General features: G+C 34.7%; 7 protein-coding genes across 7 annotated transcripts; 3 read left to right on the top strand and 4 right to left on the bottom strand.

Moving 5' to 3' along the window:
• Window positions 1–1980: 1980 nt before the first annotated feature.
• RO3G_00269 (uncharacterized protein) lies at window positions 1981–3252 on the bottom strand (the record flags this gene model as incomplete). The annotated part of the gene is made up of 1 exon (XM_067654860.1): window positions 1981–3252. The coding sequence occupies one exon, from the start codon at window positions 3250–3252 to the stop codon at window positions 1981–1983; it is 1272 nt and encodes a 423-aa protein (XP_067510961.1).
• A 381-nt stretch (window positions 3253–3633) lies between these two features.
• Window positions 3634–4249, bottom strand: RO3G_00270 (40S ribosomal protein S26-A; the record flags this gene model as incomplete). The annotated part of the gene is made up of 4 exons (XM_067654861.1): window positions 3634–3651; window positions 3701–3834; window positions 3891–4068; window positions 4247–4249. 4 exons carry the CDS (start codon window positions 4247–4249, stop codon window positions 3634–3636), a joined length of 333 nt encoding a protein of 110 aa, XP_067510962.1.
• Window positions 4250–4760: 511 nt separating this feature from the next.
• Window positions 4761–5514, bottom strand: RO3G_00271 (uncharacterized protein; the record flags this gene model as incomplete). Its single annotated transcript, XM_067654862.1, has 3 exons — window positions 4761–5006; window positions 5058–5194; window positions 5238–5514. The coding sequence occupies 3 exons, from the start codon at window positions 5512–5514 to the stop codon at window positions 4761–4763; spliced, it is 660 nt and encodes a 219-aa protein (XP_067510963.1).
• Window positions 5515–7710: 2196 nt separating this feature from the next.
• On the top strand, window positions 7711–14119 carry RO3G_00272 (uncharacterized protein; the record flags this gene model as incomplete). The annotated part of the gene is made up of 6 exons (XM_067654863.1): window positions 7711–7941; window positions 8141–8827; window positions 8884–8908; window positions 8976–12455; window positions 12518–13791; window positions 13850–14119. 6 exons carry the CDS (start codon window positions 7711–7713, stop codon window positions 14117–14119), a joined length of 5967 nt encoding a protein of 1988 aa, XP_067510964.1.
• A 1671-nt stretch (window positions 14120–15790) lies between these two features.
• Window positions 15791–16996, bottom strand: RO3G_00273 (uncharacterized protein; the record flags this gene model as incomplete). The annotated part of the gene is made up of 3 exons (XM_067654864.1): window positions 15791–16441; window positions 16493–16789; window positions 16838–16996. The coding sequence occupies 3 exons, from the start codon at window positions 16994–16996 to the stop codon at window positions 15791–15793; spliced, it is 1107 nt and encodes a 368-aa protein (XP_067510965.1).
• A 774-nt stretch (window positions 16997–17770) lies between these two features.
• On the top strand, window positions 17771–18926 carry RO3G_00274 (uncharacterized protein; the record flags this gene model as incomplete). The annotated part of the gene is made up of 5 exons (XM_067654865.1): window positions 17771–17868; window positions 17922–18207; window positions 18257–18477; window positions 18527–18602; window positions 18663–18926. 5 exons carry the CDS (start codon window positions 17771–17773, stop codon window positions 18924–18926), a joined length of 945 nt encoding a protein of 314 aa, XP_067510966.1.
• Window positions 18927–20320: 1394 nt separating this feature from the next.
• On the top strand, window positions 20321–20680 carry RO3G_00275 (uncharacterized protein; the record flags this gene model as incomplete). Its single annotated transcript, XM_067654866.1, has 1 exon — window positions 20321–20680. The coding sequence occupies one exon, from the start codon at window positions 20321–20323 to the stop codon at window positions 20678–20680; it is 360 nt and encodes a 119-aa protein (XP_067510967.1).
• Window positions 20681–20727: the final 47 nt, after the last annotated feature.

Raw genomic sequence — 20727 nt, forward strand, 5'->3', positions numbered from 1 at the left:
TTTAGGTATATCAAATATATAATGTATAAAACTGAATAAATATTGGGAGCAGAGTTGTCGTAAGGACTTCATGAATAATCCAGTACTTTTAAGGCTAGACAGTTGTCTTTTGATGTGCAGATATATACCAATAGATCTATATGATACTGTGAGTGATTTGATTAGAATTAAGTGTTCTACGTTTATTACCTTGAGTGTTTCTATGCACTTGGTTCAAAAGCGTCAATTGGGCATTTTTTCCATTCGTGTCGCGGGATGTAATGGTATCATTTGCTCGCGATGACGTAGTGACAAGTACTTTATCCACAAGCAACGTGTCATACAATTTGTTGACCATTTTTTGAATCAAACCCACTCTCACTTCCTGATGTTCCTGGCCTGGAGACTTTCTGGCGTATCCAATGACTGTGAAGTTATTCTTCTTAAGGTTCTTGACATATGCCTAGTACCTTGGCAGATGCCCCGTAATTGATAAAGTAATGCCATTCAAATATTCATTTTTTAATGCCCATAAGACTCGATATCGAACCTTTAAACCGTTTTGATCCTTTAATACTTTTCGTTCCTGTTCTTGGTTCATGTATAAAACTTTCTTGGTGTTGTACCACTTTATGAAAGATAACAACGATTTCTCATCAAATCTAGTTGTATATAACATAACCAAAGAAAAAATATCCCTGGACGAGACCTTCTTTTTTATGTAAAGTGATTCGTTCCATGGCTCAGTTGGGACATACACTTGATTCAGAAATTGAACAATCTGAGCATCGTGCACTATTTAATAGTATTAATAACTAATATATCTTCCTTCTAATATAATTTTATGACTATCGCAATTACCATGAGCAAGTAATGGTAGTTAAAAGCTGAAAAAAAGTTTTGTGCACCAGCTTTGTCCGCTACTGTATATAACTTTTTTCTTACTGTTAAAACACACATGTTGCTTTATAAACAATATTATTATTATTATCAATAACATTGCATTTTATTAACGCTCAATTAACTGGTGTGGGTGGTGGGGGGAAGCCATGGTCCGAGCCGTGAGGCGATGACGGCTGTTAAGCGAGCGTAGCGAGTAGGTCGGTTAGTAAAAGTTTTACAGAAAGAAGCGACCATTTTATAGTATATTATACAGATCATCTTTTCATACACCTGTGAGTCTCTTTAAGATATGATTTTATGATTTATCAAGTGTGTATCCTATTCTGTAAGTTTTTGTTTACTTTGGACACTTTTTTTCTATAAATGCTTGGTAAGGTTGTTTGAGTTTATACGAGAATGAAGGTACTGGAATCACAGAGGTATTAATAGATAAATGAATTTGTAATGGATCTTTTGGTAAGTTTGTAAGTGGAGGGCATTGCACAATCTCAACCTATTTTTTTTCTTATATATCAGATTTTGCCGAGTGCTTATATAAACAGGTAGTTGATATCGCCCAAGTTCAGCTACCATGAATAAATTGATAAAAGATGTGTTCTTGCTTTAATAAAGGATGTAAGATTATTCTAACCAAGAATCATTACTGCATTCGCTTTCTTTTATCAATGAGTGAGTCATCATCATCGTTTTCAAAAATACATTCAACTTGAAAGGCAAATTAATAAAATCTTTTATTTTTTGCTGTTGATTTTCACCAAATGTATGCTTTTCAGGTATAGACAGCATTAGCAGCATAGGATAAAGTCGAATAAGGCCATTTATGAATGACTCAAACTCACTATAACTCTTGATCTCTCTCTTATCCTATTGTTCGCTGTTAATCCCCTTTTTATATCTTTGTTTGAATAATGTATACTGTGAAAAGTTGTTCTTTAACATGACTCTTTTCTGAGCGAATTATACTTGTTAGATACATGCCTTGTTCTTTTAATATTAACAGTTGAATTGAGCAGTGCCATGAAGTGGGTAAATAGAAAAAAAAGGTACTTTATGCAGAATTTAATTCGGAGTCACAATATATTTTTTCATTTTTTTCTTTTATTCGAGCACAACTCGTGCAGGCAACAAAATTACATCCTCTTCATCAATAAACAAAGGGCTGATAGTCATTTTGACCAATTTATCTTTTGCGCTATTCACGTCCCCTATTGGAGCCATAATTTCTTGGTCATATTTACTTCCAACTTCAATAGGTTGAACTGATACATCTGCATCTCCTCCGTGTATTTCTAATGATAAAGAAGCACATAAATCTAAAATATAATTCCAAATATGCATCATGTCATCATCCATATGATCTGTATTCAATAACCTCAGCATTTCTTTTGTAAAATGTCTTTGGATATCTTCCAAGTATTCTTTTGTAGCAGGATTTAGAGCCAAGGACTGAACTGTCTGTCTTCTATACCATTTAGCAAAATTGGATCCCAGTGTACTTTGAAATCGACTGATTTGATCTGCATAGGCTGTGTTCAACAAGTGCTGATTCTCTGTGCCAAAAGGAAGCGAGGTCAAGTAGAGTTGTGTGATGTGAGAATACAGGGACTGTTCCAAACTCAATCTCCACCCTTCATTATCCTTGACTACCGCAATCACAAATCGACTCAAGGTCTCTGCTAATCTGGCCAACTTTTGTGTGAGCGTACGTGAGTTGACGACGAATGTGGTAAATTCATCCTTCATTTGAGATAAAGCCAGGGCCTTACCGTAAACCTCCTCATCACAGCCTGTCAAATTCTTCAAGTTCATAATCATTTCGGATTGATGCTTTTGTGATGCTTGGGCACTCCTCAACTGTGCCTGAAGCATCTCGTTCTCCTCTAATAATTCTGCATATGATTTAGTCACCACAGAGGAAGCAAAACTGGGTTGAGGCTGCGGTGGTGCAGATATTTGGTCATCAACAACATCATGTTCATCATCGCTGTTATCCCTAACATCAAATGTAATGGAAGATTGAGCATCTCCGAATTCAGCTGCGTTGGATCGAGACTGTTTATCATCCTCGTCTTCGCCAATGTCACGGAGGTGAACTTCTTGAAGTTGGTCTCGAATATCGTCTATATTGTCGTCATCCGTTTGAGTCAATCGAGAAATGCTCGCTGCATGAGAGCTAATGACAGACTCTTGATCATCCACTGTTGCTGCTACACTCCAACTATCTGTGTCACGAGTACGACCGGTGTCCAGTGTGTCTAACAGGTCAGTCTTTCGAAGGTAGGCGTGCCTTACAAGTGCTGGATTGTCTTGAAAACTTCTTTGAAAAAAGGAATCCTTGTCACTTCCTTCAAAGGATGAAACTGAACTCATCTTTACTGTAATTATATATGAACCAAAAAAAAAAAAAAATGGGTTGTAAAAAAAAAAAAAGTTTAGTACAGCAAAATCGGTCTCTTAATATTTGATGTTGACACTTTATTTGTCCCATTTTGTGTTTAGAAATAAAGGACAAGGATCAAAGGGCTCTTGGGATGTTTTTCGTTGATGGCTTTTTTTATACAAAGTAGTATAATCTTTGTATTTAGATATACAGCTTTAAACAATTTTATAGAATCTGATCAAGCGCTATAATGCATTATTTTACTCATATTGTCTTCAAAAAGAAAAAAAAGGTAGTGTAAGGACACATTAATAAGAGATAAAAAAAAAAGGGGGTTTTTTATTAAACGAAACTTCCTTTATTCATCTTCTTTAAGCCTTGTTAGCAGCCTGTGATATAAGTTTAATACAGCTTTTGTTTTTCAAGTGACTCATTTACCTTTTGGAATCTGAATCTGGGAGGAGGAAGACGGTTGCGACGGTCAACAGCAGAACGGACACGAACAACACGAGCGTGAATAGCACAAGAGATACAGTAGTGGAGTTTAACGTACAACTTGGGAATGGCGTATTCTAAAAGTAGAAATTAATTTTTTATATTCTTTCCATCCTTTTTCACAATTGCATACCCTCATAGATGGAAGCTTCTTGAAGATCACGGACGGCAGCAGTTTCAACCATGTTACGGATAGTGAAACGCTTGATGGCCTTATCCTTGGGAACGCAACGATAACAGTTGATACAGCGGACAAACTTGGTGTGTCCACGTCCGTGCTTATTACGTCCGTTGTTTCTTCTCTTGCAGGTCTACAAAATTAGACTCTTTAGTTTTTTTTTTCTAGAGACATTCATAGAAAGAGAGGAGACCAAAAAATCCACACATATCGCTATTCATCCATTCATCCATCCATCCATCCAGTAAATGTTGTTTATTGGGTTATTGGTCATGCTTTGGTCTCCTCCTTTTTATTGAATCTAAACGTACCATGCTGTTTAATGAACGAAGAAGTTGAGAGAGAGTTCATTTAGTGGGAGCTTTCCACACTCATCTTTGAATCCCGGACTATTAAAAATACGAATGTTTGATTGGACAAGGCCACTATCTGAGTCTTACCAATGTTTAAAGTCTTTTAATCTGTTACAAGCACTATTGATTTATTATATTTGTCTCTTCCCCCTATTTTTTTTTTCTTCTTCTTCCAAAAGATAAAATGAGCAGTGTTAAGTCATTTTGATTTTCATGTTTTATATCCGTTTGTCTTAGTAAATTATTTAAAGACATGTTTTATAGCGATAAGGGACAATTTGTTATGCTAATTAAAATAAATAAAAATGGATAATTTAATAAAGAACATCTACTTGAACTGTATATGTCTTTTTATCAAAAGTGTGTTGTCTATTATGAAAAGCACGCACACATCGCCATGCTTCTGACTCGGTATTAAATTTTATCAAATGCTTGTGTTTAGCTGATCCATGTTTACTGCAAATGTAATACGTTAGTTGAATGAACCCATTGTTTTTAATATAAGAAACCTTTTCAAGAACACAATGTTATCAATAGGATAGAAATGCTTTGTGCTTAAATAATCTAATAATTTCTCTGTGGATGAAGAATAGAACCCGGTAATGATAACTGATTGACCTGCTGTTGTTGCTGTCGTTGATGTTCCTGTCACTGACCTCAATTCATTTTGACGCAAGTTATTCAAATACCCATCTGGATCTCTGGTTGATTTACGAGCCTATGCGTATAATATTAATATTATATAATAATATAGCATATGAATAGTTACAAATGACATTCTAATCATATTTCCACCTAAAGCACGTCTATTTCCATACAAAACCAAACGACGTGCATCCTCACCTGAAGTCATCAACAAGACACATTTACCATTGGGTGCAAAATTTTCTTTTCTACAAAACACCACTTATTGAAATACATACATAATCTGTCACTTATTTATTCTTACTGTCAACAATGCTTTTATCTCCTTTTGGAAAAGCTTCCCTTGCTAGCTTTCGGATATCTTCTGCTGTTGCTGTAAAAGGAAGAAGCTCGATCTGAATTAATCGAGTGTGGTCTTTTTGTTTTTGTTTTTGTTTCTTGACTTGATTAATAAATTTCTCTGCTAAAGCTTCTGCAAAATTCTTTAAACTTTCACCATTAGGTTGAGTAGCTGATGTATAAAGGGATCTTGTTAATTGTTGACGAGTGATCGCAGGAACAATAAAACCTAGAGAGTTCATTTTTGAGTGAAAAAAGGTTTTGTGTGATGTAGCAAGGGGTGGTCAAGTCACTGGCTATGAATTCAATAACCGACTTCACTGCATTGATCGCTCCCTTTTACGAGTTTGACATGAAGAGTCAGTCGCAGATTTTTTTTTTTTTATTTTTTTATTTTTTTTTTTTATTTTATTTTTTTTTTTGGGTGTGTGTGTACGACAAAGATGATGTTTATTTCACCACACGTTGTTTTATCAGTTGAAGATCTATAAACATGTTACTCAAAATACATAGGCATGTCATCATTGTAAATGCCTGTGCTTAAACTAATCGGCTAAATGTTGATGAGTCTTTGTAGATTAAACTAAGATTCAGATTTATCAATATGACCCAAGTTTAAGTTGACAAATTCATGTTGTATAAATTATAAAGTAAATTGGTGCTCTATATATGATCTAGCATATGTCTAAAGGACTATTTCATATCTTTTATCTTTTGCAATGAAGGGTCAAAATATCATTTGATCAGTAAAAGAAAGCGATCAAGCTCAGCAGAGTAGCCATTTGGCCATTTTAAAATAGAGAGATATAACTGATAAATAGTAAGAAAGGGCATTCTAAAGGCATTTTTAGAGGATAGCACAATAGACACTAAATGCGATAATTTCGTAATCTTTTAAAGGAAAAAGTGCTGTCATTAAACAAAAACAAATGAGCAATTCATTACTAGAAATTCCAATGAGCACATAGAGTTTTTATATTAATAATGAATGTCAGCATTGTGGTTAATAGATTACAGTTTATTTAAAAAAGAAAAAAGTATTAAAAAATATAGGAAATATGTGTCATTCAAAGCGTTTAACTAACGTAAAAGACACACAGTATTTTTTCTCGTGTATTTTTCAATTAGGAGGACTAATATATTTAATGTATAGAAAGTAATAGAATAAAAAAAAAACTTAAATGTATTTATAGTTAAAAAGCATTATTAATTCGTAGATCTTCTATTCCTTGTTCTTTTTTTTTGAAGTAGTAGAAAACATTATTTGTGCTACCAAGCCAAACATATCAAAGACACCATACAAGTATTACTTGTACAAACATATTTTATGAAAAATAGACTAAAATGTGCAAATTTATTTTTAATTTAAAAGTAAAGAATAAGGTCTTTCCAAATGATTCTTACAAGCTCTTTTTGAATTTTCTGCTGATTGGCAGTGAAGTCAATTTTGTGTTGCCATTAAAGTAGAATTTTTTTTTAACTTGTACAATCACATCATTCATTTCAATCGGAGTTGATTGCTTGTAATATATATTTGATTTTCTTTTTCATCCTTTTTCATTTTTTTTTTTTTTTTTTTTTTTTTAAATTTTTTCTTAAAGGGAATAGAAAACTAGATAAGAAAAAAAAAAAAACATACAAGAGAAATATATCTTGTCTCTCTCGCTCTTTCTCTTTTCTCTCTTTCATTTTTATTTGTTTTTTTCTTTTTTTTTTTTCTGGTTCATAAGTTAGAAAATACGATGATTTCTTTAAATAAATTAGAACTTGAAGCAATAAGTAATATAACTGGATATACGTTTAATACGCCAATTCTATTTGAAGAAATAGATAATGTAGCAATTATTCGTGGTTTAAGGTACTTTGTAAAGAGTATTGATATAATTATTATTCACACTTTATAAAGGAATCGAGATAAAAGATCAATTATAGCCAAATTATCACATCAACCTTTACGCTTAGAAAGAGAATATCATATTGTACAACGATTATTTAGAGAAAATTCATCAAAAAGATTATTATGTAGACCTTTGGATAAGATCACTTTATCAAATGGTTTAATTGCATTTATTTATGAGGATTATGGCCAAAACTTGCTGGACGAGTATCAATTGGTAGAAGAAGGAGTGTGTAGACTGATTGATTTGGACACATTCTTAAATTTTGCTATTCATTGTTGTGATTGTTTGGAGATGATACACAAGCATCAAAGTAATGTTGATACACGGTTAAAATGATTAATAATCTAAATGTTCATAGTCATTCACGGAGAAATTAAATTAAACGCTTTTTTATGGCCACGAAATCAGCATCATTCAGTTAAAATACATAATTTTGGTTCAGGAGCAAGAAGCTTAGACATGAGCTTAACATCAGAAGGCTGGAGAAAGACAGTTCATAGAAATGATGTGAACAGTTTATTACAGATGTTAATTCACATGTCCCCTGAGCAAACTGGAAGAACTTCATTTCAACCTGATCATCGTACAGATCTTTATAGTCTTGGTATCACTTTTTATATCATCTTGACTCTCTCATTACCTTTTATTCATTCAAGTCCAATGGAAATCGTTCACAATGTACTCAACAAGAGACTTCCACTTGTACATGAAGTAGCACCCAATACACCAAAAGTAATTTCAATGATTATTGAAAAATTAGCCAATAAGGTAAACTCCATTCAAAAAAACTATTAATTAAAAAAAAAATTAATTACATCATTTAGTCTCCTGATGAAAGATATAGCAGTGCTCATGGTCTAAGACAAGATCTAATAGAGTGTCTAAATCAACTTCGATTAAACCAAGAGATTAAAGTATAAAGTAACACTATTTAAATTTTTTTACTTGTGCTAATCAATAAAAATAGCCTTTTGATTTAGGAAGATATGATATTGCAAGTATCTTTACTTTACCAAATAATCCTTGTTTTGGACGTAGTTCTGAACTCAACTTGATCAATTCAATCATCAAAAGAACTGCTTACATGTGCGGACCTAATGTAAAACGACGTCAATTCTTTTCCGACAATTCCACCCTTCTTCCTGTACTCAAGTTAGATGACGCCTTTAGCTTCAAACGTGTTCATAACAAAGAAAGCAAGATAATCCATCGATCGACTGAAATAATAGCCATCTACGGTAAAGCAGGTGTAGGTAAATCAACACTTGTCAGAAATGTAAAACAACTTGCTCGTGATTATGGATACATTGCTGTGGCTAAATTTGACAAGAGACAGCCTACGCCTTATGGATGTATTTTGAGATGTTTGTCCATATTCTTAAAACATATTTTGGGAGAAAGCACTGAAGAGATTGAAAGGTTTTCCAAAATGCTCAAGGAACAATTGGGTGCAGAAACAATTTCTCAATTACCCACCCTATTAGTTGATAACGTACCAGAGTTATCCTCTTTTTTGTGTAAAAGAGTCATGACGAATAATGAAATCCAAGTCGGAGATTGTGAAATGGAAGTTGGAGAAGAAATTAAGACAAGGTTTCATACAGCATTTATTGAAATATTTCAAGCAATGGTAAACTTCAAATTTGTCACTTTGGTAAGTCTAAATGTTGTTTTCTGTATAAACAAGTCATACTTACGTCATTCTTAAAGTTTCTGGAAGATTTGCATGAAGCAGGTACACAAAAGAAAGTTAAAAAAAAATTATTCTTGTATTACTGCATATTGTAACACGCAAATTATAGATGAGGCCTCTATTGAATTATTAAATTCACTAGTTTCAGCAAAACTCGATTTTCTCATCATCTTGACTTATAGAGACAATGAACTTTCTAAACAACCTTCAACTTTACTAGCCAATCAAGATGCTATTATTTCATTTGTCAACATTAAAAACTTGGATCAATCCGCCTTAATGGAACTTATCAGGGTCACCATGCACCGTCAAGAAGAAATTGATCTAGTCTTGCTGACTCCTCTTGTTGACTTTATTCATAAAAAGACGCATGGTAACCCATTCTATGTCTGTCAATTGCTTACAACATTAGAAAAGAAGAATCTTATTTATTTCACTTGGGAAAAGAGACATTGGGAGTACAATCTTCATGAAATCGAAAAAGCATTAGAGATCAGCGAAAGTGGAGATGTCAGCATTGAATTCTTAGTACAGCGACTCAAAGAGTTGCCGCGGGACGGTAGAAAGTTTTTGAAGTGGGCTTCTTTTATTGGGAATAGCTTCAATTACGAAACAGTTAAAAACCTGATGATCGAGAACGATGACATTGATGATGAGGATGACTTTGAGGATGATTCATTTGAAGAAGAGGAGAATGAAGAGGAAGAAGGGTTGACGAAACATAAAAGCAAGTTTGATGCCATCAATGGACTTCAATCTGCACTTCAACAAGGCTTCATTCAACCTACCAATAATGACAACTTTCGTTTTACCCATGATCGTTATTCCCAGGCAGTGGCTATGTTAGCCTCTCCTGAGCACCAGGACATTTATCATTTGCGTATCGTTTCTCATTTTATTCCGAAAAATAACGTTGATAAATTTTGGGTAGCAGACCATGTGAAGGGTGCCATTCGTTTGATCAAGCAATACACCACCAAGGCATCCTATCGTAAGGTGCTTATTCAGGCAGGTGATAAAGCGTTTGACTCTGGTGCACATCAGCTTGCCTTTTCGTATTACTCTGCTGCTCTGGAGCTCCTCAGTCCGGATCCTTGGGTCAATGGTGAGGATTCAAAATATACCGAAACTCTTCATTTGTATACTCGACTGGCAGAGATCAGTTGGTTGATTGATGGTGCCCTCACTCGAAACTATCTTAATACCATCTTGCGTCATGCTGAATCGCCTATTGATCGTGCGGCTGCTTATCTTATACAGCATCGTTACCGCTGGTCGAGAACAAGAGGCAATGTAAAGAGTGTAATGATCCTGTTAGACTGTTTGCATGATTTGGGAACTCAAAAGATCAGGATCGATTTACCGCAAGATGAATTGGAAAAACTATATGAATCAACCAAGCAAGAGGTCCTCAATTTAGGCTTTGAAAATATTAAAAAATTACCAGTCTGTGAAAGTCGCCTGATTCGAACTCGGTTTTCCATTATAGAAGAGATTTGTTTATGGGCCTATTGGACAAATGATATACCCATTATGCTTAGCACCGGTTCACATTTTGTTTCAAAGACCCTCAAGGCCGGTACAACCCCAACCACAGGCGTCGGATTTGTCTTTTTCGGTATCGCTGCTATGCAACTTTTTAAAGACTACGAATTTGCAGAGCAAATTGGTCATGTTGGCGTTACTCTCTGTGATAACTACGGTGGGAACTCAGAAACAGGTCGTGCTCGATATCTGTATGCTACTTTTTTAAGTTGTTGGAAGTATCCCTATCATCGTTCCATCGCCATGGCTCGAACAGCCACCAAGCAAACATTGATGGGAGGCAATCGTGTCTATTCTTCATTCGCACATATTCAAACGATCCTTGTCAGCCTACTGTGTGGGGAAAATATAGCTGATACTCTAAAGGAAGCCAAAAGCTATCTGGAAGCAAAAACCATCTCCTCTATGGGCACCTCTACTATGGCCACAACAATTACTCGTGCGATACTGGCTCTGCAAGGCAAGACAACGCTTACGGAGCAAGGCATCTTTGAAGATGATGATTTTAAAGAAGCAAGCTTCATTGCCAAGACCAGAGAAGAAAACATCAACTCTCAGTTTCACTTATTTTATTACTTTGCAATGAAGTCCATCATCTTGGGTCTGTACGAGTTCGATGAGGCGTCGGTCCATTTGAGTTCGGAACAGATGACGTTGGTAGATTCTTTACCTGCCGGAAGGCTCACACACATCATGTATTTCTTTCGCTGTTTGTGTTTGACGCGTCTCATACAGCAACACAAACGGGCTGATTTGGAGCAAGAACTATTGGAAAGTCGTGAAAAGCTCGCCGACTGGGCCAAGCATAGTCATCCAGAGAACCTGCAATCACATGTGGACTGTGTTGATGCAGGAATCGCTTCCATCAACGAAAACCACTTGGAAGCCCAAAGATTGTTTGATAGTGCGATTCAAAAGGCCAAGCAGGGTCGATGGCCACTGGAAACAAGTTTGATATATAATTTGGCAGGCGAATATTACCTAAAACTGCAGCTCCCCACTGTTGCAGCGTCTTTTATTGAGCAAGCAATTAATGGATATCAGCACGTTGGTGCGTATGGTTCTGCTAATCTAGTAAAGAAAAAGCACAAGGTGTTCCTCGAAGGGATTCAACCTCTCAATCTACCAAAGGCCACTGCTGCTGTTCAGACTGATAGTCTTCAGAAAACACTCGACAAGCGTGAGTCAGTCGGTGATCTATCACTCAAGGAACTCGATATGATTTGCAATTTAAGCATGAATAGTATGGAAACATCACCCGAAGAGGCCCTGCTGACATTGGACATTGTTGACTTGGCATCTATTTTGAAAAGTTGTCAAGTGATATCAAGTGAAATGAATTTTGAGCTTCTTTTGAAACAGATGCTGGGAATCATCTTGGAGAATTCGGGTGCTGACTCTGGCGTGATTATTGTCAAGGAAAATACAAATTTTTTTGTCGTTGGGCGCGGATCACAACAAGATGAATGCGATATTTATAGCAAACCAAAATTGCTGTCAGAGGAAGCAGATTCGATTATGACGCGTATCTCTCAGTATGCAATTCATACTCAAAAATCCTTGTTTATTGTTGATGTTCAAGACTCACATTTTTCAGATGGCAGTACGTCACAAGCAAAGTCGTGCATTTGTACACCGATCATTCATAAATCGGCTGTAGTGGGTTGTATCTATATTGAAGCTCCTATCGGGTCACTGACTTCTCGTCATGAGATCGTTTTGCGTTTACTCTCACAACAGATTGGTATCTCTGTGACAAATGCCTTATTATTCAAGAGCATACAAACAGTAACCTATGCAAATGTAAAAATGATTGAAAGTCAAAAGGCTGCACTAGAGGAAGCACGTAGAAGCAAGGAGGCAGCACTTCATGCCATGAAATTAAAAGCTGATTTCTTGGCCAATATGTCTCATGAATTACGTACACCCTTTTCTGGATTTTATGGTATGATTTCACTTTTATCTGAAACTGTTTTGGATGCAGAACAGCAAGATATCGTGTTGACTGCAAAAGAAAGCTGTGAGACGCTTTTGAAAATCATTGGTAATTATACATATTTGTGCGTGTGTTACTATATCTATACTGACTTGCTTACTGCATCATAGATGATTTATTGAATTTTTCAAAGTTGGAAGCTGGTAAAGTGACACTTGATTTGGGTCCTCTTGTTGTAGAAGAGGTCATTGCGGATACAATTGAAATACTTAGCTCTTTGGCAACAAGAAAAGGCCTTGAACTAGCTTATATTGTGGATCCTGATGTACCTACTACTGTCATAGCTGACTCATCTCGTGTTCGACAAATCCTGACAAACCTACTAGGTAACGCTATAAAGTTCACACACCACGGAGGTGTCGTCATTAGATGCCACCTAGACAATTCGTTTACAGATGCTGATGACGACCAGCATGAAAAAAAGCAAGATGATTATGTGCGTTTAAAATTTGAGGTCGTTGACACTGGTATCGGAATCTGTCCTGAAGAGCAACAAAGGTTATTTGAACCATTTTCCCAATTGGACGGAAGTACAACAAGAAAATACGGAGGTACAGGGCTAGGTCTATCAATTTGTTTACAACTTGTACGACTCATGACAGGTGACATTGGAGTGGATTCTCAACCTGAAAAGGGTTCCAATTTTTGGTTTACGGTGACAGTGAACAAGGAAAAGAATATAGCATGCTGCAATAAACGCGGGCAACCGGTCATTTTGAAATACCTTCAACAAAATGAGCGCGTGTTGTTAGCCACGAGCAGCGATCTAAATGCTAAAATGATAAAATCCTTATTATCCGATTTTCGTTTAGCATATACACCAGATATGTATCAGGCTGTACCCAAAGCCTTGCAAGAGCGTCATCCTGTCTTGATCTTGGATCTTCCACCAACACCAAGTGGGTTTATTATTCATCAGATACAAAGTGTAGTAGACGATCCCGAATGTGAATTACACATCATTTTGCTGTACACACCATCAACTGAAGGGCACAAGATAGCAGCTGAAGCTACCAACTCAGGTTCAGATCGTCGTGGTCGCCTAGTAAAAATGGCTAAACCTGCACGTAGAGTCAAGTTGCTTCGTTTGCTAGAGATTGTGATGAGCGAGAAAAGACAAGGAACAATAGTACCATCTCTGACACCAGCGATTGCCACCCGTATGAAAGACTATTTCCGTCAAGATGAACTCGAACTATATGCTAAAAAATCTGTATTAATTGCAGAGGACAATTTTGTGGCTAGAAAATTATTGAAACAACAGTTAGAAAAACTTGGATTTACAGTTGAGGCTGCATGTGATGGTGAGGAAGCGATTGAGCTGTATAAGCAAAGACCTCCCAATTATTTTTCTGTTGCTTTTTTTGATCATCATATGCCAAAGGTTTGTTCTATAAAGTATTTAGAAATAATGGAAAGAAAACTAAATAATACAAATATAGTGCGATGGTGTAGAAGCTACTAAATGTATACGATCATTAGAAAAGAAGACAGGCTGCAGATTACCAATCATTGCTCTCACTGCAGACATCCAATCATCAGCAAAACAAATCTGTGTAGATGCAGGCATGGACGATTATCTAACAAAACCACTTATTCCCAAAAATCTTGCAGCTACACTTCGTCAACTGTATCCATCTATTCATCAAAAACATTATGATACACCTAATCCTTCTACCCCTTCATCTCCAGCATCATCATCATTTTTATAGAAAGAATAAAAAATTATTTACATGCGCTTTTATTAATCTGTTTGTGATGATTTTTCTTTTCCTGGAACACTAAAGATGCCATTATCCCTTGAAGGGGAGGAGGTTTTTTGTTTCTTCTTAATAAAAGGCACTGTATTATTTTGATATTTTGCCCTGGTATCTAAACACTTGCAACGCCACTTGATTTTATCTTTTGGCCACAGCTCTTTCATAATAGGTTTTGAGTCTGATTCAGTGACACGAATCAGGGATTCACAATAGTAAAATGCTGATGTTGCTTTTTCAATGTCTCTATCCTTTTTAATGTAATACTCTTCTAGCTTTTTCCAGTGTTGTCTCGTCCACCTTGTCCCGCCTTCCTCATCGACTTCACTCAAGAATGAGCTTGTTCTAGATAATGAGGAGTTGGATGTTGTTGAACGTAATGGTGAACTGGTATAACTTCTCTTTAGTGGCCTATTAAATTGATCTGTATTATTTATAGGCGAGCTCAAAGTCTCTGTACGATCAAGCATTGGTGTCGATTGCATGTTTTGTGTTGTATAAATAAATTAAAAAAGTTAAAAAAAAAAAGAGGCTTTCAAATTAAAAATTAATTGGTCTGTTCAGAAGAAACAGGTCTCGTTCCTTGTTTAATTAGTAGGTACAAAAGCCAGGCACCATCTTATCTATGTTCATTGTATTCATATTGTTGAAAGCTAAATAACTTTTTATATGCTTTATTTTGCACACAAGTATATACCCATACAGTTCACTGTGGAATAGTGAATATTTAAGTCGCTTTAATTTCTAGACACCATTTTTTAAATACAATAGAAACTTCTACTACAGGCAATTGTTTAGAGGGGAAAAGAAAGACAGCAAGTAGCCAAGATTGAACACGAACACGCCCTTTTCATCAAAGATGTTCATCTTTATGAATTGTCTTCTGTCGTTTATTGAGGCATCAAAAATAATATATAATTTTCATCAAATAGCTGTTATTAAATAGTTATTATGCCTGGCAAAAAGCAAACTCAAAAAAAAATAAGCATTATATCTAATATCTGGGCCAAGCATTTTTCTTGGTGAAAAATCCAACCTTTAAGTGTTAGATTCAGAAATCATAAATAAGCCCTTCTTTTGAATCTTTAGTTGTAGCATCCACTGATAGGGACAAGCTCTGTAGTTTACCATATTTGAAACAAGAATGAAAAGAACAAGCTCTGTTTATACATTCTTTTTAAGAATGTTGACTGCTATTTCATTTAATTTTTATTGGGCAAGCATTGTTTTAGTAATGACATAAAGATAACACAAGTATCATAGGCAACAACTCAATTTTAAAAAAAATGCATGCCCAAACATTATGGATACCATCACAGACCCCATGTAATGACATTATTCATTAATAACTTGAGTAGTATAAATAACCTTTTCAGTTATTATATTCTTGCAAAAAATCATGTTCCCCAAAAAGCAGCAATTTAAGACTTTGCTTAGCAATAAATTGAAGGTTTTGTTAATCATTCATTGCATTTTCAAAGCTCTTACTGACATTTATTGTAAACACAAATCAGTAAGATGAATAAGCATGATTCTGATTTTTTTTTTCTTTCTTTCAATTTGAACAAAGCCCAAAGTAAATAGATAGTAAAGAATTAAATTAAGATATTTATTACATACTAAAAGCTAAGTATTATGGTAATGTGTCTGTTCAGGGTGAGACATTACATGCTGAGGAGTTGGCATTGGAGAAAACTGAACAGGAAGGCTTGTATGATATTGCACAGGAGGGCTGGTTTGATATGGAGCAGAAGGGCTGGTTTGATATTGCACAGGAAGGCTGGTCTGATATGGAGCAGAAGGGCTGGTTTGATATTGCACAGGAAGGCTGGTTTGATATGGAGCAGAAGGGCTGGTTTGATGTTGAACAGGGGCATTTATGTGGCTCAGAGCTGGAGGACTTACGTGGTTTTCATAGGAAGCAGGTTGATATGGGCTTGAATGACTACCACTGTAAGGTGAGTATTGATGCTGGCTTACATTATTGTTGTCATAAACAGTATGCTGTTGGTATTGCATCTGTTGAGCAGAGTCATTAAAAGATGACGATGTCTCATAGTGATGAGTTGTTTCTTCTTTTTGATAAACAGATTCAACGTGTTTTTCAGTATAGGTTTCCTCATGTAATGTGGATTGTTTACTGATTCTATGTTCATTCAATCTATGTTGAATATCCTGCTTCTCTTTCCAAAATGAGAGTACGGTACACACTAATGTACTTAACCAAATGATACAAGTAATCCAAGCAAAGGCCGCGGTTACCTTGGATAAATTACACTAAGAAAAGATTGTTTAATAATTCAATCTTTTTTTTTCATTTTCTCTTACTTGTGTTCCCCAAGAGCTCACATAATCATCACCATAGGTTTCCCTGAGTTCGGAATCTACAGTACAGGCTGAGGCATCATTTGAATAGACGGCAGAAGCGATACCAGCTGTTGCCCAAAGAAAAGAATTGAAACCACAAAAAATCAAGTTGGTACGGTTTTTGAGACAAAATTTTCCTGGGCGTCTAAATTTGTTATGATGCTCGTACATCCAAGGAAAATAAACCAAGAAGAAGGGAATAGGAAGACTAATGATGGACACAAATAAAGTATAATTTGGTCCTGGTTTGCCTCCACCCTATCATAATTATTTAGAATACTTTTTTTTTTTGGTAACTGCCTTTACCAAGTAACGCGCTTCAGTTGCTATCATAGGAGCAACAACACATATAGTTAATAGTGTTGTAGCCAAAGTGACTAAATGGAGTACTTTCTTGGCAGTATCCAGCATGCTTGAGGTGCTTTCAGATAAATCCACAGGAACTTCTAATTTGAATTTACTCATTTTTTTTTTGAAATAAGAAAGAGTGGATAAAAAAAGCTAAAGAGAAAGACCAAAACAAAGAGGCTAAATACCCTATGATTATGTTACACAGCAAATCAATCCTCTTTTACTTTCTGTAAAATTAATTTATTTTACTTTTTATTTTATAAAAGCGGTCAAGGAAATAATAGATGACACCTCAAGTCATTTTTATATTATTATGTCTATTTCAGCTCACATTTTCTCTAGAAGACTATAGAGAAGGAGAAAGCGTTCCTCTTTATTACAATAAAATATTTTCTTTAAGAAATCCACTGACATATAGTATTCAATCATTACCTTTCATTTGTCAATCTCAACAATCCTCAGCAAGAAAGAAGAGCTCTCTTGTATTTGATCAAGACCTTAGAGGTGATAGACTTATTCAAAGCGGCTATAAAGTAAAAAAAAAGAAGAAAAAAAAAGAAAAGAAAAGAAAAAGAGAAAAAGATAGGGTTTACAAATAACATCATTATTTCATCAATAGGTTAACGTACTTGAAGATCAAGAATGTAAATTACTTTGTAAACAAACTTTAGGTGTTGAAGATGCTATTAAAATAAGCGATTTAGTAAGTGATGAATATCAAGTTGAATGGTAAAAAAATGAAAAAAAAAAGAAAATTACAAAAAAGAAGAAAACTCAAAAAATAACAGGGAATTGGATGGTTTGCCTGGAGCTACTGTATCATATACCAATGAAGCCCCTGAACACAACTATAGAATTGGATTTCCTTTAGGATTTAAAATTGGCAACATGTACTATCTTAATAACCATGTTATCATCCAAATACTCTACGAAAAAAATCAAGCTGGTAGATACAATATCTTAGGATTTGAAATCTATCCCGATTCGTAAATATAAGCAATAATTCGAGAAAAAGACTTCTTCAACATGTTTAAAATAGGATTGCAGAAGGAGGATGCACAAAAAAGAGTATAGACTATCAACACCAGAGGGTTTTAGAACGAAGATTTACCGTGTTTTTTACGTATTCAGTCAAGTGGAAACAAGCCAATAACATTCGTAATCGTTGGGATACATATTTAATACCACCTAATCCAGAAAGATATAAATATGCTTCATTAAACAGCATTATTGTTGCTATCTTATTATCGACTATTGTTGTACTTATATTGTATAAAACCAGTTATCATCGTACAAGTCCTAATCAAGACGATAAAGATATTAAGGTAAATTGTGTGAAACATAAATAAAAATGATACTGACATCTTTTTAAAGATTTATGAGGACGTAGAGGATTATGCTGGCTGGAGATTGATTGATAGAGATGTGTTTAGAAGACCTGTTTATGGAGGTCTATTAACACCATTGATGGGAACTGGTATTCAGCTTTTAGTAGTCGCATTTGGTTTATTATTTGCTCTCTTTAAAGGATGGTATCATCCGGCTGAACCAACTTCATTTACACAATGGTTTACATGTTTGTTTTTCGTGGGAAGGTACGAAAGAATATAAAGGTGTATAAGAGTTATTAATCATCAAAATTAGTATACCTGCTGGCTATTGGAGCGCCAGAATCTACAAAGTATTTAGAGGGAAATCATGGATTTTGAATAGTCTCTTGGTAAGTTTACATCTTCTTTAATGAGGATTTCATGACTCATTTTTCTCTTATTTATTGCAGACATCTTGTATTGTCCCAACCATTGTACTTTCCATTTTTTTTGGAACCAATGTCTTAACCTGGTCTCAGCAGTCTTCACTTGCTATTTCATTTTCTGGGTGGATATCTATGATTTCAATCTTTATTTTTGTACTTGTTCCTTTTACCTTTCTTGGCGCCTACTTGGGTGAAAAACATGAACGCTTAGAGTATCCTTCAAGAACTACACAAATACCCAGGATAATTCCTGCAAAGCGATGGTATCAACTCAACTTTATTAGGTAAAAAAGAAAAAAATTTTTTTTTGCAAGTTTTTAATACAATATAAGGGTTATTATGGGCGGTATTATACCATTTTCAGTCATTTATTTGAACTGGCACGAATTTTTGTCTTCGCTAATCAAAGGAGAATATGTGCTGTCAATTACTTATACTGTACAATGTGTTACTGCTTTACTGATCACTACTTCAACGGTGACCATCATTTTGGTATTTGTACAGTTATGTACAGAAGATTATCTTTGGTGGTGGCAATCTTTTCTGATTGGTGGTTCATCTTCAATTTACATGCTATCGTAAGCTACTTCTCAAAACTATTTGTGCTTTTAACTTATCTTTATTATTCATCATAGTTATGGCATATTTTACTTTATGCAACATTCACTTACTCAAGGATTTCTTGGAAGTTTTATTTATATTACAAATTTATTGATTGGATGTTGTTTAATAGGATTATGTACAGGCACACTTGGTTTCTTGAGTACATTCATTTTCATGCAACATATTTATTCATCCATCAAGGTGAGTGTTTTGTATTCATAAATAAGGGCATATAAACTCATTTGGTTGACGTTAGGTTGATTAAGATGTTTGGGTATAAGTTCTCTATACAACTGGTGGTGGTGAACGAAGTCTTTGATGCATTTCACTCTAATTTATATTATTAAAATCAAATAATTTCAACATCATCATCTACCTCTAATTGGTTATTATTTTTTGAATGCGGTAAATCTAATCCTTCTGCCGAAAAGTCCTTCCAATTTCCCCAATTAATATTTAACGGTTGTGGTTGAGGAAAGTTTGTGACGAATGACATAATTATATAAAGCAAACCAGTAGCTAATACAAGTGTTCCTGCTACGATATTTATAATTTTGACATCAAGTACTAAGCATCCAAAGCTACATATAACATTTGCTTTAGTTGCTACTATTATGCAACATGATGCATGTGCTTACAAGATCATGATAAATCCTCTACCTCGATAAGTGGTTAAGAAATAAAAGTAAGTAAAAGAATACTTGATTTCTTGTAATTCATTTATGACTAGTAAGCTAGCCATGACTCTATATAGTAAAACTGGGTTAACTGTTTCTTTTTATTGAGTAAAGCAAAATATTTACATGCCATAGATGCCCATAACTATAGCAGCAAAATCACCGCTTATACATTTAAATACTATAGCAATAATAATAAATAGATAAAGTATCACATTAATTCCATTCAAAGTCAAACAGATAATGTGTTCAACTTTTGACCTTGAAATCATTCTTACTGTAAAGAAAAAGAGATTGAAAAATAGGTATTTATATCATCTATTATTGTTGTTATGATTTGCTGTCTAAATAAAGTAAATCGACGTTGTCTGTGACTTAGTACTCTTTTTTCTACATTCTCAAATGGAAAATAAGATTCAAAATCTAAAGAATCAAATTGAATTCATTAAAGGAAAAAACGCACAAAGCCTTTCAGACATAGAAAATAAAAAGCAAACTCTCGATAAACTGAAAGCTGAAAGTGAACAAAAGAGATCCCTTTTAAGAAAGGAGGAAACACTTACGCAGACAGTAGAAGAATTAAAAAAGAAAGTGGAAGAAAAACTTGAAATAGTAGAGCAATTAGAGTCGAGCGGTGCTTTGGATGAAGAATTGTCGAATGAAGTATTAAGTAAACAATTGAAAGAAAAGGATGATATGATTGAATCTATTAAGCAAGAGATTTTGGAAAAGCAACAAGAGCTTAAAGAACTGACAAGATAAAAGTACAACTTTCTAATACATATGCTTCAAATACCTCATACTATATA

Source organism: Rhizopus delemar, genomic scaffold, assembly GCF_000149305.1.
Source record: "Rhizopus delemar RA 99-880 supercont3.1 genomic scaffold, whole genome shotgun sequence".
NCBI classification, from domain to species: domain Eukaryota; kingdom Fungi; phylum Mucoromycota; class Mucoromycetes; order Mucorales; family Rhizopodaceae; genus Rhizopus; species Rhizopus delemar.